Source organism: Podarcis melisellensis (assembly GCF_964234715.1).
Source record: "Podarcis melisellensis genome assembly, chromosome: 3".
In the NCBI taxonomy this organism is placed as follows: Eukaryota; Metazoa; Chordata; class Lepidosauria; order Squamata; family Lacertidae; genus Podarcis; species Podarcis melisellensis.
Genome location: NC_138530.1, coordinates 61,448,921 through 61,462,405, shown reverse-complemented (window position 1 = coordinate 61,462,405; position 13,485 = coordinate 61,448,921). Strand labels below are relative to the sequence as shown.

General features: G+C 41.4%; 1 protein-coding gene across 4 annotated transcripts in view; it reads right to left on the bottom strand.

Annotated features, from left to right (window-relative positions):
* Positions 1–2,549: 2,549 nt before the first annotated feature.
* The window catches only part of MAP7 (microtubule associated protein 7), a 98,596-nt gene continuing 87,660 nt past the window's right edge, over positions 2,550–13,485 (bottom strand). For all 4 annotated transcript variants that reach the window (XM_081907122.1, XM_081907121.1, XM_081907119.1 and 1 more), the window contains exons 12-18: positions 12,478–12,670; positions 10,833–10,928; positions 9,032–9,082; positions 8,640–8,682; positions 7,362–7,491; positions 4,231–4,463; positions 2,550–3,363 (exon numbers count right to left, since the gene is read on the bottom strand). In XM_081907122.1, the coding sequence (XP_081763248.1) occupies positions 3,353–3,363; positions 4,231–4,463; positions 7,362–7,491; positions 8,640–8,682; positions 9,032–9,082; positions 10,833–10,928; positions 12,478–12,670 (757 nt within the window). In that variant the 3' untranslated portion in view covers positions 2,550–3,352. The remainder of the gene's footprint in view (positions 3,364–4,230; positions 4,464–7,361; positions 7,492–8,639; positions 8,683–9,031; positions 9,083–10,832; positions 10,929–12,477; positions 12,671–13,485) is intronic.

The following is a 13,485-nucleotide window of genomic DNA, read 5'->3' as shown; positions in this document are numbered from 1 at the left end:
TGAGTAAGACTTCACCGGCATTCACTTTGATATGTCCTAAAGTGAGAAACAAAAGTATCATCCATTTATCTCTGTTTGCACTTCTCTTTCTGCTGTCTATCAAAACACTTTCCCTAATTCAAACACGTCAGAAAGTTGTTATGCAGGGTCCCTGACACTGATCCCTCGTTTAATACACATCATTTTGGAATAGACCATACCTATGGATGTCAGAACAAATTTGCAATAATTTGGAAAAACTTTTGAGCAGTAAATTTGAAACCATATTGTAATATTTTCCTCTAAATATTGTAATATTTTCCTCTAAATATTGTAATATTTTCCTCTAAAAAGTTCCCATGAGTGCTACTTTTAATAGAAAATGGATGTTATGTTGAATTATGGCAAGGGCACTTATGATACCATGTTATGAATGATGGCACTCTTGATTAAGGGCAGGTAAATTTTACATTGCCCAAATAACAAATCATACAGAGACCACTATTGTGCTTTAGGAGGAGTCATGTCAAAAGAAATAAACTCTTTCCCTCAGTTCCTATCTTCTTGTAATATTCATTGCGGTAACATTTGAGAATAATTGGGTTGGAAGAAGTCCTTCTTATTGGAGGAAAAGAACCCTTGGATTTAAGTCAATGTCATCTTGGATTAACTGCTTTTGAATGTGCTTAGGAACACAATAAGAGGCTTGCTGGATCACAGCAAAGGCCCATCTCCTCCTGCATCCTTTTCTCAAATTGACTAACCATTTGCAGAACCTTAGAACAACCGTATAAGCAGGACTTCAGTACAACAACACTCCCCTGACTTGTGATTCTCAGCAACTGGTATTCAGAGGCATACATATGCTGAAGGTAGGATTCAGCCACACCAATGGCTAGTAGCCATTTTTAGCCTTGTCCCCCATTGTGACATTGCTCGACTACTGTTGGCGACTACTGTTGCTTTTATGTTATTTCATGTGACTAGTAGCTCAACTACTGTACCGGTATATGGCTACAATTCAACACATGAGCACACTGATTTTCTCTATATATTTAAAAAGTGTGAATGCCCCGATACATCAGTAGCTTCTTAACTTGCATGTACAAAGGCTTCCACAGCCAACACAGAGCTCTCCTGCCTATAAGGGCTTCCCCTGTTATCTATCAGAGAGGAGAGATGTGTTCACAAACGGAAAGCACATTCAGACCCTGCCCTTCCATTGACATGAATGGGAAAGCCTGTCTGTTCAGGAGTTCCACTGTGCACACAGGAGTCAGGATGACACTGGTGGCTATTTTCTCTCAGCCTTCTGCTGAAAAATAAAAAGGGTTTAAAAACTAAGTACTGCCCTCTATACAGGAAACAGGAACACAGCAGTTTTGTATTAACCTAAAGTGCATTATCTGAAACCTATCTTCAACTCGAACACAAAAGAGCTAAGATGAAATTTCCTCTATTCAGCTCCCCAAATAGACACATTATATTTGTTCAGCAGCAGCCAGTGCACCAACAAGTAATTATTAAAAATGCACATGTTTCATATGAAGTTTACTTGATACGTAGATCCTATATAGAAGCAAAAGCTACATATTTGGGGCATTTTAAAAAATAATAATAGCTATGTACAGGGAGCATAGAGAACAACATAAAAATATTTTGTTTTTGCTATACCACAATTACTAAAAAGTCCAGACTGGCTTTTGTTCCTCTCCTCCAATTCACTCTAGCCCACAAAGCAGCATCGTCTCACATAATTCCCAACACAGTTGGCATAATTTTCTTTGACACAGCATGCACCCAATAAATTACATGAATTCAAGTGTGTTGCAAATCACTTCTCTTTATGACAGCATCCCCTTGGAGATTGATTTCGTGCTACACACTAACTGCCCAATCACACGCTAACACCCAGGACTCCTTTTGACTTGAACTGGCACATCATCCAGCACTTTAAAGTGCAACGTATCACTTTAGCGATATCCACTTAAACCAACACGGCTACCTATCTGTCACTTATAGCAAGTTTGATATAAAAGCAAAAGACCAAACTGAAAGGTAGGCAGTGTTTTTACAGGTCTGGGCATAGCAGTGAGAGGTGCAAAATCAGAGGGGGGAAATGTCAGGAGCAGTACATGGAATCACGGGATATGAGAGTTTCCTGTTGAACATACAACTTTCACCTGAGTAGCCTGCAGCACTTGTACGCTGAAACAATCCTAACCAGGGTTGCTCAGTCTAAGTCAATCAGGCTACAGGCAGCCCAAGTCCTGCTGTCCCTGCCAGAACCTTAACAGAAAGGACTGGAACCTTCCAAATTATTTTCTATTGCAGTACTTGTTGACCACACACAGAGATCTGCATTTCCAAAACACCATGAGAAAAAGATCTGGTCCGGGTGTGTAGAAGTCTCTTGCATCAATCACATCATCAGCTAGAGAGAGCTCTCCACTCCCCATTACTATCCAAGTATGGGGCTGAATGACCCACATCATGCCAGAAAATTTTGCTTTTATCCCCTGAATTCCCTTACAGAAGGGAAACTCGGAAAAATCAAGTTTACAATGTAGTTTTTAAGCACATTTTCTATGATTTATTTTGTACAGAACAAAATTAATAAATACATTATCTAGGATAACAACAGGTTTTCCATTTCATCCATGAAAAAATAATGCTTTCGATTTTTCACATTTTAAAACCTGCTATGTTATTTTATTTTTTAGAAGAAAATGCAAGAAGACAGTAGTGATGCCTAAATATACAGAATGTCCATGTAGGAGTTACATTTACAAGAACCTGATACAGAAGCCTCTATGTTGCCCCCATAATTAAGAGTTCTCTGCAATAATATTTAAACCAAAAGGCTTAAATAAAAAAACACCCCAGTAGCCCTACTTGTAGAGCAGTGAGGCATTTACTTTTCAAGTATTCAATCCGTAAAATGTAAAAGATACTTTGCTGATTTTACATACCTTTTAAAACCAAATACCCATCTTCAAAAACAACAGAAAACAAGTCCATTACCCCAATCAGCCCGTTATTGTTAGAATCCAGTGAAGCTTTTGTCTTCAAGAATGCAGAAAATATCTGTTATGCTAACCAAAGGAACTTGCTGGATATAAGCAATTTATGCACATGAAACATGATTTTTCCTAGTGGTGAGATCTATTTGATAGAAAGGTAATCCAAGTCTATTCCCAATAAATTCTTCTGCTGGTTTTACTATGGCCTTAAAAAACCCAAAAAAAACAGTGTCCAAGAAATCTTTAGAAAACTCGAGAGTGCAAAAACTACCACACTCCTTCATAGCATGGAAGGAACTCCACTGGCTGCAGAGACTTTTATGCCACCTTTGGTAATTTGTAAGCAGAGATCAGACAACTTCTAGAAGAAAAGCCAATAAAGAGCAAATTAGCAGAGAAGGAAAGTTCTTTATAGGGAACAAACAGCAAAAAGGGGTACTTTTATTATAATAAAAACACGCTGGCTATTTCTGTGGGCAGAAGGAGAGAGAAGAGGTGATTTTCACCGATTCTCCCTTCCACCCACCCTGTGCCACCTGCAAATATGTTTTATAGAGTTGAGGGACTTTCTGGAACAGTGTAGGAGATATGAGGGTGGGAGGCTGAAGGGAGAAATCAGTGGATCGTTAGCAGAGCCTCCATTGGGTCAGAGTTCTTTCAATCAATGGAGGGAGTCCTCCCATTCATGGAAGAGTCACAGACAGAAAATGTTAATCAAGGACAGTTGCTTCGTATGGTGATCAGATGCAAAATTAAATAGAATTGCTGAGTAGCAGAGGATGATCTTACAGATGCATCTTGTCATGAAGGGGTAAAAAGAGCTGCACTGGTTGACGTTTCTATTCCTGTACCTCTGCTAAAGTTATAAGAACCCTGCCCTTTGCATCTTGTCATCTTGCCTCACCCTTATATCAAAACAGCCGGTTTCTTAAAGAACACACATTTGGGTGGAGAAAGGATGAGGTATATGCTCTTTCTCTTTGCGGTGAATAATTCATTCCAATCTTAGATTGGCCCAGTGAATCGAACCAGCAGGTTCCTAGTTATTTCTATCTTTCCAGCTGGGCTGCAACATGACAAACGTCTTTAAATCAGAGGTTATACAATTTGTTCCATGTCCTGAACTTGCACTTAATAAAAAATTGAATCCAGACACTTGCTAGAAACATCTCGGATGCCACACTTCATGCCCATTAGAAAATCAACAAGAGATTTAAAGCAAACCTACCTGCTGTTTGATGTGTTTGAACGTTATCTACCTGAGGCAATGGCCCTAGGGTCCCCTTCTCTTCAAAGGCCAAAATGGGAGTCAAAGAAATGTCAGGGCTATTTTTATCATCATTGTTCATAGCATCCAGCCTGGATGGTTTCGTTCCCATGGGCAAGCTGATGACCTCCTCAAAATTATCATTCTGCATAGACACTCCGTTTTCATTTGGATGTTTTCCTGGGTTGAGATTACTGAAACATAATGAAAATATCTTATGGATTATAAAACATTTTAAGATTATTTTTCTTCTACATTTGTATGCTACACTACTGTATACAGTGTGCAAAGTTTAGTAATTGCATCGTTTTACCACCACTGACAATAATTAGGTCACAAAAGATTAAGTGCTTTTCAGTTGCGCTGATTTCCATTAAAGAGGTAAGCCAAATGCTTTCCTTTGAATGTCTGTTTCTCCTCTAAGAAAAAGCAGCGGTGCTACACATTGGCCAGGGCCTTTCCCACAAGTTGAAGATCAATGCCCTATTTTTGATAGAATCCTCCCACTATCTAGCATTCTAACATCCTGATTCTTATAACTTTTTAAATGTATAAGCTCACATTGCTTTTATCCATACAAGAATAATCATGACAGGAGAAATAGTATTATACAGTGGTACCTTGGTTTAAGAACAGCCCTGTTTACGAACTATTTGGTATACAAACTCTGCAAAACCTGAAGTAGTGTTCCGGTTAGTGAACTTTACCTCGGTCTAAGAATGGAAGCCGAATGGTAGAAGGGCACCAGCGGCAGGAGGCCTCATAAGGTCAAGCGCACCTCAGTTTAAGAACGGCTTTGGTTTAAGAACGGACTTCCGGAATGGATTAAGTTAGTAAACCGAGGTACCACTGTATAAAGAAGTCAGTACTAACTCTGTGTAACTGACTGCATATTTCATTTCCAAAGTCAAACAATCGCATCACATCTATGTAATAATAATAATTATAGTAGTAGTAATAGCAGTAATAGTAATTTCCCCAGCCACTACAGTAACATTATTCCATTAAATAGAATATGAAACAATTGCTACACTGTTGAAACATTGATTTCACTGGAATCAACACAAGCTGCACAGCAGTGACAAGAATATAATAGCGCGGATGGTTAGAGAGTGGCGCTGATAATGCCAAGGTTACAGGTTGGATTCCCATATGGGACCGTTGCACATTCCTGAATTGCAGGGGGTTGGACTAGATGATCCTCAGGGACCCTTCCAACTCTACAATTCTATGAAAACAACTGAAAACAACTGTTCAAAACTCTCTTAGATGAATTTACAGTGCTGTCTTTGTTTTTCATGCACTGGCAACATGCAGCATTTGCCTGACGCTAAACTAGCTTCTGTTAATGTAAACTCACAGCTCAGTGGAAGAGCACATGGTTTGCAAAAATAGGAGGTTGACACTTCAGTCTTTATTCATTCTGGTTAAAAAGATCTCAGGCAGCCATGCTGGGAAAGTCCTCTGCTAGAGGCCCTAGAGAATCATTAGCCATGGGAATAGACAAAAATGGTTTAGATGCATCAAATGGTCTGATTCAGTATATAGCTCCATCTGTTGGATTACACCAACTTTAAAAGAAGATTAAACAAATTCACGGAGGATAAGGCTATCAATGGCTAATAGTCACAATGGCTATGTCCTACTTTCATTGTTAGAAGCATTAATCTTCTGAATACCAGTTTCTGGGAAGTACTTCTGGAAGAGTACTTTTGTGCTCATGCCCAGCTCACATGCTTTGCCAGGCATCTGGATGGCCACTGTGAGAACAGGATGCTAGACTAGATAGGTCACTGGAGGGGCAGGCTCTTCTTAACATTTATGTACACAGAATTTTGTCAGGCACCAATGGCGCAAAATGAGTTACAATGCAAATACTGTTGGTCATGTCAAAATAGTGGCCAATAACAAATTTTCAGCACTTCTAACCCATGAGCGTCAAGAAGGTGTCCTCTGATTTAACAATTCAATATTATTTATGCAAACTGGATGCATCAGGTATTTTTGTTTTAGTCTCCTAGCAGCCTCCCTGCCTTTCTGCCAATATATACCTCTCTAGAGTTTACACAATTTGCAGATATAACATTCAATCTAAAGAGACAGATAACCGATATACACTATGATCAATATTGACAGCCAGGTGGTACTTGCTAATTAATTTGAAGCAGAATTAAACATCGGCGGGTGCAGTTTTCCCTTTAAATACTGAACATATTTCACTTTTAATGAGCTTTGTATAGTGTTAAGGGTTGGAGTAGCTGTTTTTATTTTGCCTTAAGGCACCTTTCCTGCTCTGGCACAATAACCAGTGCTGTTCAGGTTGGCCATCCTTGTTGCTTTGTTGTTCATGGAGATGCAGATGATGATTTGGTCATCATAAGGAACGGTAGTTAGTTTAAAATGAAAAGTGGAAGCTTCTGACCACCTCTTCATGAGCATGAAAGATGAGGAGAGGAGAAGGGACATGCCTAAGCACAAGGTTCTCAATGGCTTATTCTGAAGAGTGGGAAACAAGCTTCCTCCAAGCTTTTGTGTGAAAAGTGTGACTCTGTGAGAAGCTGTGCCGCTGCTAACTGTGCCCCCCGCCCAGGAAGTGCAAAGAAATCTTTGTATACACAAAGGATAGTCTTGCTCTGATTCTAGTTATAAAAAAGCTTTAAAAAAACTCAGAGACATGCTGACCGACACTCATGTAAGAGAGCTAGCATTCTTTTCTGTACAATGAAAAGCAGAAATCTAGCAATGTATTTTCTACAGCAACTTCTTTTTCAATAATGGTGTGGTGCAGATAGGAGGAGAAAATGTCTCATTAAAATTTAAAGGGTATGCTCTTAGCTACCAAGCAGCAAGCTGTGCTTTTAAGTGGTTTGATAAGAACGACAATATTTAATGTAGGAACATTTGACAGACACTGACTACAGTAGTACTCAGTGTATTTGATTGCTGGGGGGTGTTTGGTTGTGTTGAGCAGGTGATGAAAACTTTCTGATGGAGACACGCAAAAAGGGAAAATAATCTGATTTAATACGCTTTCATTTCAGTAAGAAGAAACATCAGGTATTGCTAGAGACATCTCAGTTCAGGTCTCTCACCTGTCAAGGTTGACTGTGGGCTGATGAGAAATTAGCACGTGGGTATGGGTGAGCAATTCCCCGTTCCGTGGAGATTCTGGCACACACTGAACCTGAGAACCCATCGCAGGGCTTAATGAAGTGCTCACGGCTAGAGAAAGGGGGGAAAGTTTTCCACATCACTTTTGACAGAAAAGGGTGCATTTACTTCAATCCATGTACATGCTCAGAACAGATAAGGCAGCGGGTAACAGGAGAGGAACAATTGTGAGGAGGGATGAAAACTCCTCCAGAAACAACTCATAAAGTTCCTCCTACTGATGTGGATGACAAGCCACAAAATGACTATGACTATCTATGACAGAATAAACATGAACACGAGGAAACCAATGTGCCAAACATGCACACAGAAAAATTAGATCTGAATAACCTGTTTGAGATACAAGCCGCTCATCTGGATCATCCTTAGTTGTACCAACAGACTTACTTTTTTTCCTGTCTTAATTTCATAGCACATCCTTCTCAAACCCAGTGCCTTCCAGATGTTTTCGACTCCAGGCTCCCATCACCCCTGACCATTGGCTGGTTGGGGCTGATGGGAGTTGGGAGACCAAAACATCTGGAGAGTACCTGGTTGGGAAAGGTTGTCTTAGCACATCATATGCTCCGGGCTTAAAGCAAAGACAGAAATAGAGGGTTCTGCATCCAATTAAGCTCTGCAAACAACTTTGTTTCCCTCTTGGTGTTAGGAAAACCTCTAATATCTAATTAGTAACAACATCATGGCTTGACAAAGCAATTAGCAAGAAATCTCTCCTTTTGCACCTCTTTTGTTTAGAAATCGTAACAGATAATTTATGCCCTTCCAATTTCATGTTTTAAAAAATGCAAATAAAATTAATTTATGACAGTACCATAATTACACTTGAAATCAGTGACCCTGCCATGGCCATAGATCATGTGCAGCTGGAAAGACTGATGATTTTGCCCATACTGATTAAAACTGACCCCCAACCGACTAATTATTTAAAGCTTTGGTTGATTAATCTGGCAATTAAACTAATAAAAGCTTGTATTCCTAATTATATATTTAATTGCACACTGATAATTATATATTTAATTGCACACATAATTATGTTTGTAGCAGACTATCATGTGCTTTCACATGCTTTGATTCATCATTGACTTTTCATTAAATATATTTGGACTGCTAGCTTTTAAAATTCTCTCCTACTCAAGTCATGCTGTGAATAATAATCATTTCAGAACGAAAGTAGATGCGGATCAAGAAAGTAATACCTGTTTCCTTTACTATCTCCCCATTTTGCTGCTCATTTGATTTCTGTAAAATAAATCATTTTTTTAAAATAAAAAAGTTAGAAGGTCCACTGACAGATAATAATAATAATAATAATAATAATAATAATAATAATAATAATAATAATAAATAATAATAATTTTATTTATATCCCGCACTCCCCAGCCGAAGCCGGGCTCAGGGCAGCTAACAACAATACAACAGTACAACACAACACAACACAACACTCTAAAATCATTCATTATAAAATTAATTCAAATGAAACCAATGGCAACCATTGGGCCAGAGCTCCGCAAAGAGCTCCGCAAAGATAATGTATCTATATATGAAGGTAGGAATGTTTTCTACAAAGAGGATGAAGTGAAGTATCTACCTTCTCTGCAGCTTCTGTTCTCCTAGTTCTTTTCATAATTTCCTCAAGACGCTGCAAAGAAAATAAAAATACCCTTTACTGTGGTTAGTCTTTAACTACGTGCTGTGAACACATTGTGAACTCTCTTTTTAATGTATGTGTTCCTATACCAGATATGGGGAACCAATGGCTCTTCGAATGCTGGTGAACTACAGCTCCCATCAACCAGGACAACTGGGAAAACTGGCTGGGGCTGATGGGAGTGGGAGTTCCAACAGCATCTGGAGGGCTACAGGTTCATAGTACTGAATCGGAAACTGGTACTTACCACAGACATGCCAATGTTGCCACTTCTTTTTCTTCCTATTGTTGTGGAATTAAGTGCCCTGACACTGATTTCCTGAAATGAGCTGTTTCTATCTCAAGAACCCAGCAGCAGGATAAAAAGGTACAGGTAAAGGTAAAGGACCCCTGGATGGCTAAGTCCAGTCAAAGGTGACTAGGGTTGCGGCGCTCATCTCACTTCAAGCTGAGGGAGCTGGTGTTTGTGCATAGACAGCTTTCTGGGTCATGTGGCCAGCAGGACTAAACTGCTTCTGGCAAAACAGAAGCCAGAGCACACAGAAACGCCGTTTACCTTCCCACCGCAGCAGTACCTATTTATCTACTTGCACTGGTGTGCTTTTGAACTGCTAGGTTGGCAGGAGCTGGGACAGAGCAACAGGATCTCACCCTGTTGTACGGATTCAAACTGCTGACCTTCCGATCAGCAAGACCAAGAGGCTCAGTGGTTTAGACCACAGCACCACCCGCTCCCTACAGGGGGAGATGGCGGCAGTGGGAGGAAGATAGTGAACAAGCTGCCTCCTTGCATGCTCCCCCTCCTGGTTCCCTCCTCTCATGCTCCAGTCCCCCTTGCTACCATGTCCTCCATTTCCCCGTCCCCCCCTACCATTTCCCCGTCCCCCTGAGACAGAAACATTCTCAAGAAACTTATTCTCCAACAGGCAGGATGGAAGGGGGAGGTGGCAGTGACGGACTGGCCGGGTAGTATGTATCACCATCCAGTTTCTTTTTAACAGACACCATCACACTATAAGCAGCGAGTTCGAAGCACATTCACATCACTCACTGCAAAGCTTGTTTGGGGGGTTTCCCACCATGCAAATGGGTGGAATGGAAGAGGCCACCCCTGTTGCCACAATGTACATGTTTGGACTAACAAATATGAAGAGAAGCCTCGTCGTTTATGCATAGATCAGGGATGGAAAAACTGTGGCCTGAGGGCCACTTGTGGGTCTTGGCCTAGTTTAATGTGGGAGGCATAGAAGGGGAAATAGGGTGATAGAGGGGAAATGGAGTGGCAGAAACAAGGAAGGAAGGAAGGAAGGAAGGAAGGAAGGAAGGAAGGAAGGAAGGGGATGCCCATTTCTGGTTTTGGCCCCACCCACCACCAGCATGTGGCCCCCAACAGATTATCCCTGATAGAATGTGGCCCTTAACAAAAAAAGATATCCCCAGAAGTATAGGTCTTCCCTGTGATTTGCAACTCTGATTGTGCAGGGTTCCAAATCAGAGGGATAATTTGTGCACGTGCAGCATGGACACATGGAGAGTGCAGGGACAGAAGAGGCCCTCTTGTAAAATAAGGTCCCCGGGAAATGGCTGCAGTTTCTTCTGTTAGGAAATCTGGCACTCAAGCTCAACCACCACCCACCCACAAGGCTAAATTGCAGGAAATTCCAATGGCCACCTGCCCTAATGGGAAGGTTCCAGCCACACACAAGATCCTGTTCCACATGCCCATGTGCCTTCCTGTTACCTTCTTCCTTTCCAAGCGCTCTTGTTCTTCTCTCTGGAAATGCTTTTCACGCTCTAACCGAATCTGCTCTTCTCGTATCCGAGCCTCTTCTTCCTTCTAAATGCCAACACAGCAAAGGAAAACATGGATTAACTCATCCATCAACAAACATTTGCTTATCTGCTCATCGAGTTTTTAACTAACCCGACGGTTCACTTCCGTGTCTGTAATCCCACAAGCAGGCACCAAGAGGCTGTGTCAGTACAACAGTGTTTGCATCATAGATCTTTTCTATTTCCATACTGAAATCAGCTTCTAATAGATTTCATAAGCAGCTTACAGTTGGGCCAGGGGGGTGGAGGGGAGGGTGCTGCTGCTCACAAAAGAACCTCACTGGATGTGCAATCTCATTACTTCTCTGTATTTCAATCACAGTGCTTTCCAAATTAAAATGTGGGCTTCTAAATTCAACCCTGTGCTTCTATACAGCCTCGTCCAAAAATTAAAATGCCAATGTTCCTGTTTAAAGGATCATTAGTTTTCCTGGGAGTACATAATTCTTACATCCACAGTTACTCTTGATGTCTGTATTTATCACCAAGTACCTTCTTTTTTCTGCACATGGATGATATGTTGGGAGGAAACATTGAAAACTGTGTTCAGGGGGCCAAACTACACAAGATGCTAAGTGCATCTTTGTACTGAACATGCAGGTTTTAATAAATTGCACTATCTTGTGGGGGCAGTGTCTGATAATGAGTGGAATCAGAGCAGGTGCAAAGGGGGAGCTTAACCCTTTCCTCTCCTGCTGTAACCCTGAGAGGAATTCCTCCTTCTGAAGGTGGTATTTGCACTGGGAGTTGCAGGGGCAGGGCACAGAAAGAGTTTTTAGAAAAGGGATTTCCCCCCGCATGTTCAAAGCAGAAATGTACTGCATGATATGGATGTGACTCAGTCTGGATTTAACCCTGTATTAGTCCCACTGGTTTCAATGGGTCTTCTCTAAATGCTACTAAATCTGGATCCAACCTTATATTCCAAGTTAAAGATGGAGAACTGGAACAGGGAAAAGGCTAGTTTTGATCTCACTAGAAGCAGACTATTTCAACAAAACCGCTAAAGCAAAAATATGAAACCCAGCATGAACCAGGAGAAACATGTTGTATTCCTAGCAGAGCCTAATTTGAGTGTCTGCTGCCGCCTCCCACATTCCATCTTATGACTGTGACTAACTGGCTTCTAACATCAGCCAACTTTTTCGCCTCCCCCACCCCTCACTTGGTTTACCATCTCATCTGAGAACTCTGGAGAACTCAAAAGTTTCTGCACTATTTTGTGACGTTTTGGTTGGCCTAATTAAAGTATTGCCCTAAGGTGGCAATGCTTATTGTCCAAAGTGGCTACATTTGTTTTTTGCAGGAATGCAGGGTGCCTAAATGTAGACCAGTGTGGTGCTGTGGGATGTTAGGTTTGGACACATCAGGTGGTATGACTTGTGTGTCTAAACCAGGAATTCTCTAGGGTGATAAGGATGTCTTCTCTTCCCTTCATTTCTTAATTTCATCTCGAGAGTTTCCACCAGTTCAGAAAGTCACATAAGCATCCTTTAGCTATCTCTGCAATACACCCTGATAAAAATGTGAAAATCCTCTTTAATTTCTAAAACCTGCTTCTGAAGGTGTTCCATTTCCTCTCGTTCTTTCTTTTCTTTTTCTTCCGCCAGGCGGCACAACTGCTCCTCTTCTTCCTGCTTATGTTCTGCCTCTTTCTGCTTCCTCTCTGCTTCCTGTTTCTGAGCCTCCTCCTCTCGGCGAGCTCTTTCTTCTGCTATCCTCTGGGCCAGCTCCTCCTTCTTTTGTCTATGAGCATCAAGAATGAGCCTCAGAAGAATGTACAGTAGGGGAGAAACAAGCGGCAGACAGCAGCAGTTCATAACCCAAAAAGTAAAAAAAAGAGTTTTCCTTCTATGGAAACACCATTAGTAAGGGCCAAATCATACTTCTCTCTGGCCTGTACCAATTCAGAGTGCAGGGGGCAACACAAGCTGGGAGCCTATTGTGTGAGGGTTTACCAAAGTTAGAACTCCCCTTCCATGCATTCTGCAAAGGTGAATTTAGGGGATCACGACTGGTTCCCCTGCCCAAGGCATGGCGGTGGGGGTGCCTTCCTGCTTCCTTCCCAAAGCCTGGTAAGCACTGGGCTTTGGGAAGAGCTGAGAGGGCTCTGACAAGGTCCTAGAATCCTCCTGCCTTCTTCCCAAAGCCTAGTTAGCACTTGGGCAGCTTAGGAAAGAAGACAGGACCTTGCCCAGAGCCTTGTGCCTCCTTCCCAAACCCAATGCTTCTCTTACCTGCCTTTGGGAAGTGGCTTTGGACCGAAGGGTGTCAAATTTTGGCCTCAGACAGGGCACCACATTACCCTGCATTCTGTTCTCATTATGGCTGGGAAATACCTGGTTTTCAACATCACAATATATATCACCAACTAAACATCGTGATATACCCATATATCATGATTTCTGAAATAAGGTGGAACTATGTAGATGCAAACAGTAGGGCTGGTCAATATCTGGTTTTCAACATTGTGATTTGGGGAGCTATGACTCATGCAAGGAAATGTTAAGCTGTGCTAAAAGGGCATCTTCTACATCTCTTCTAAATGTTGAGATTGTCAC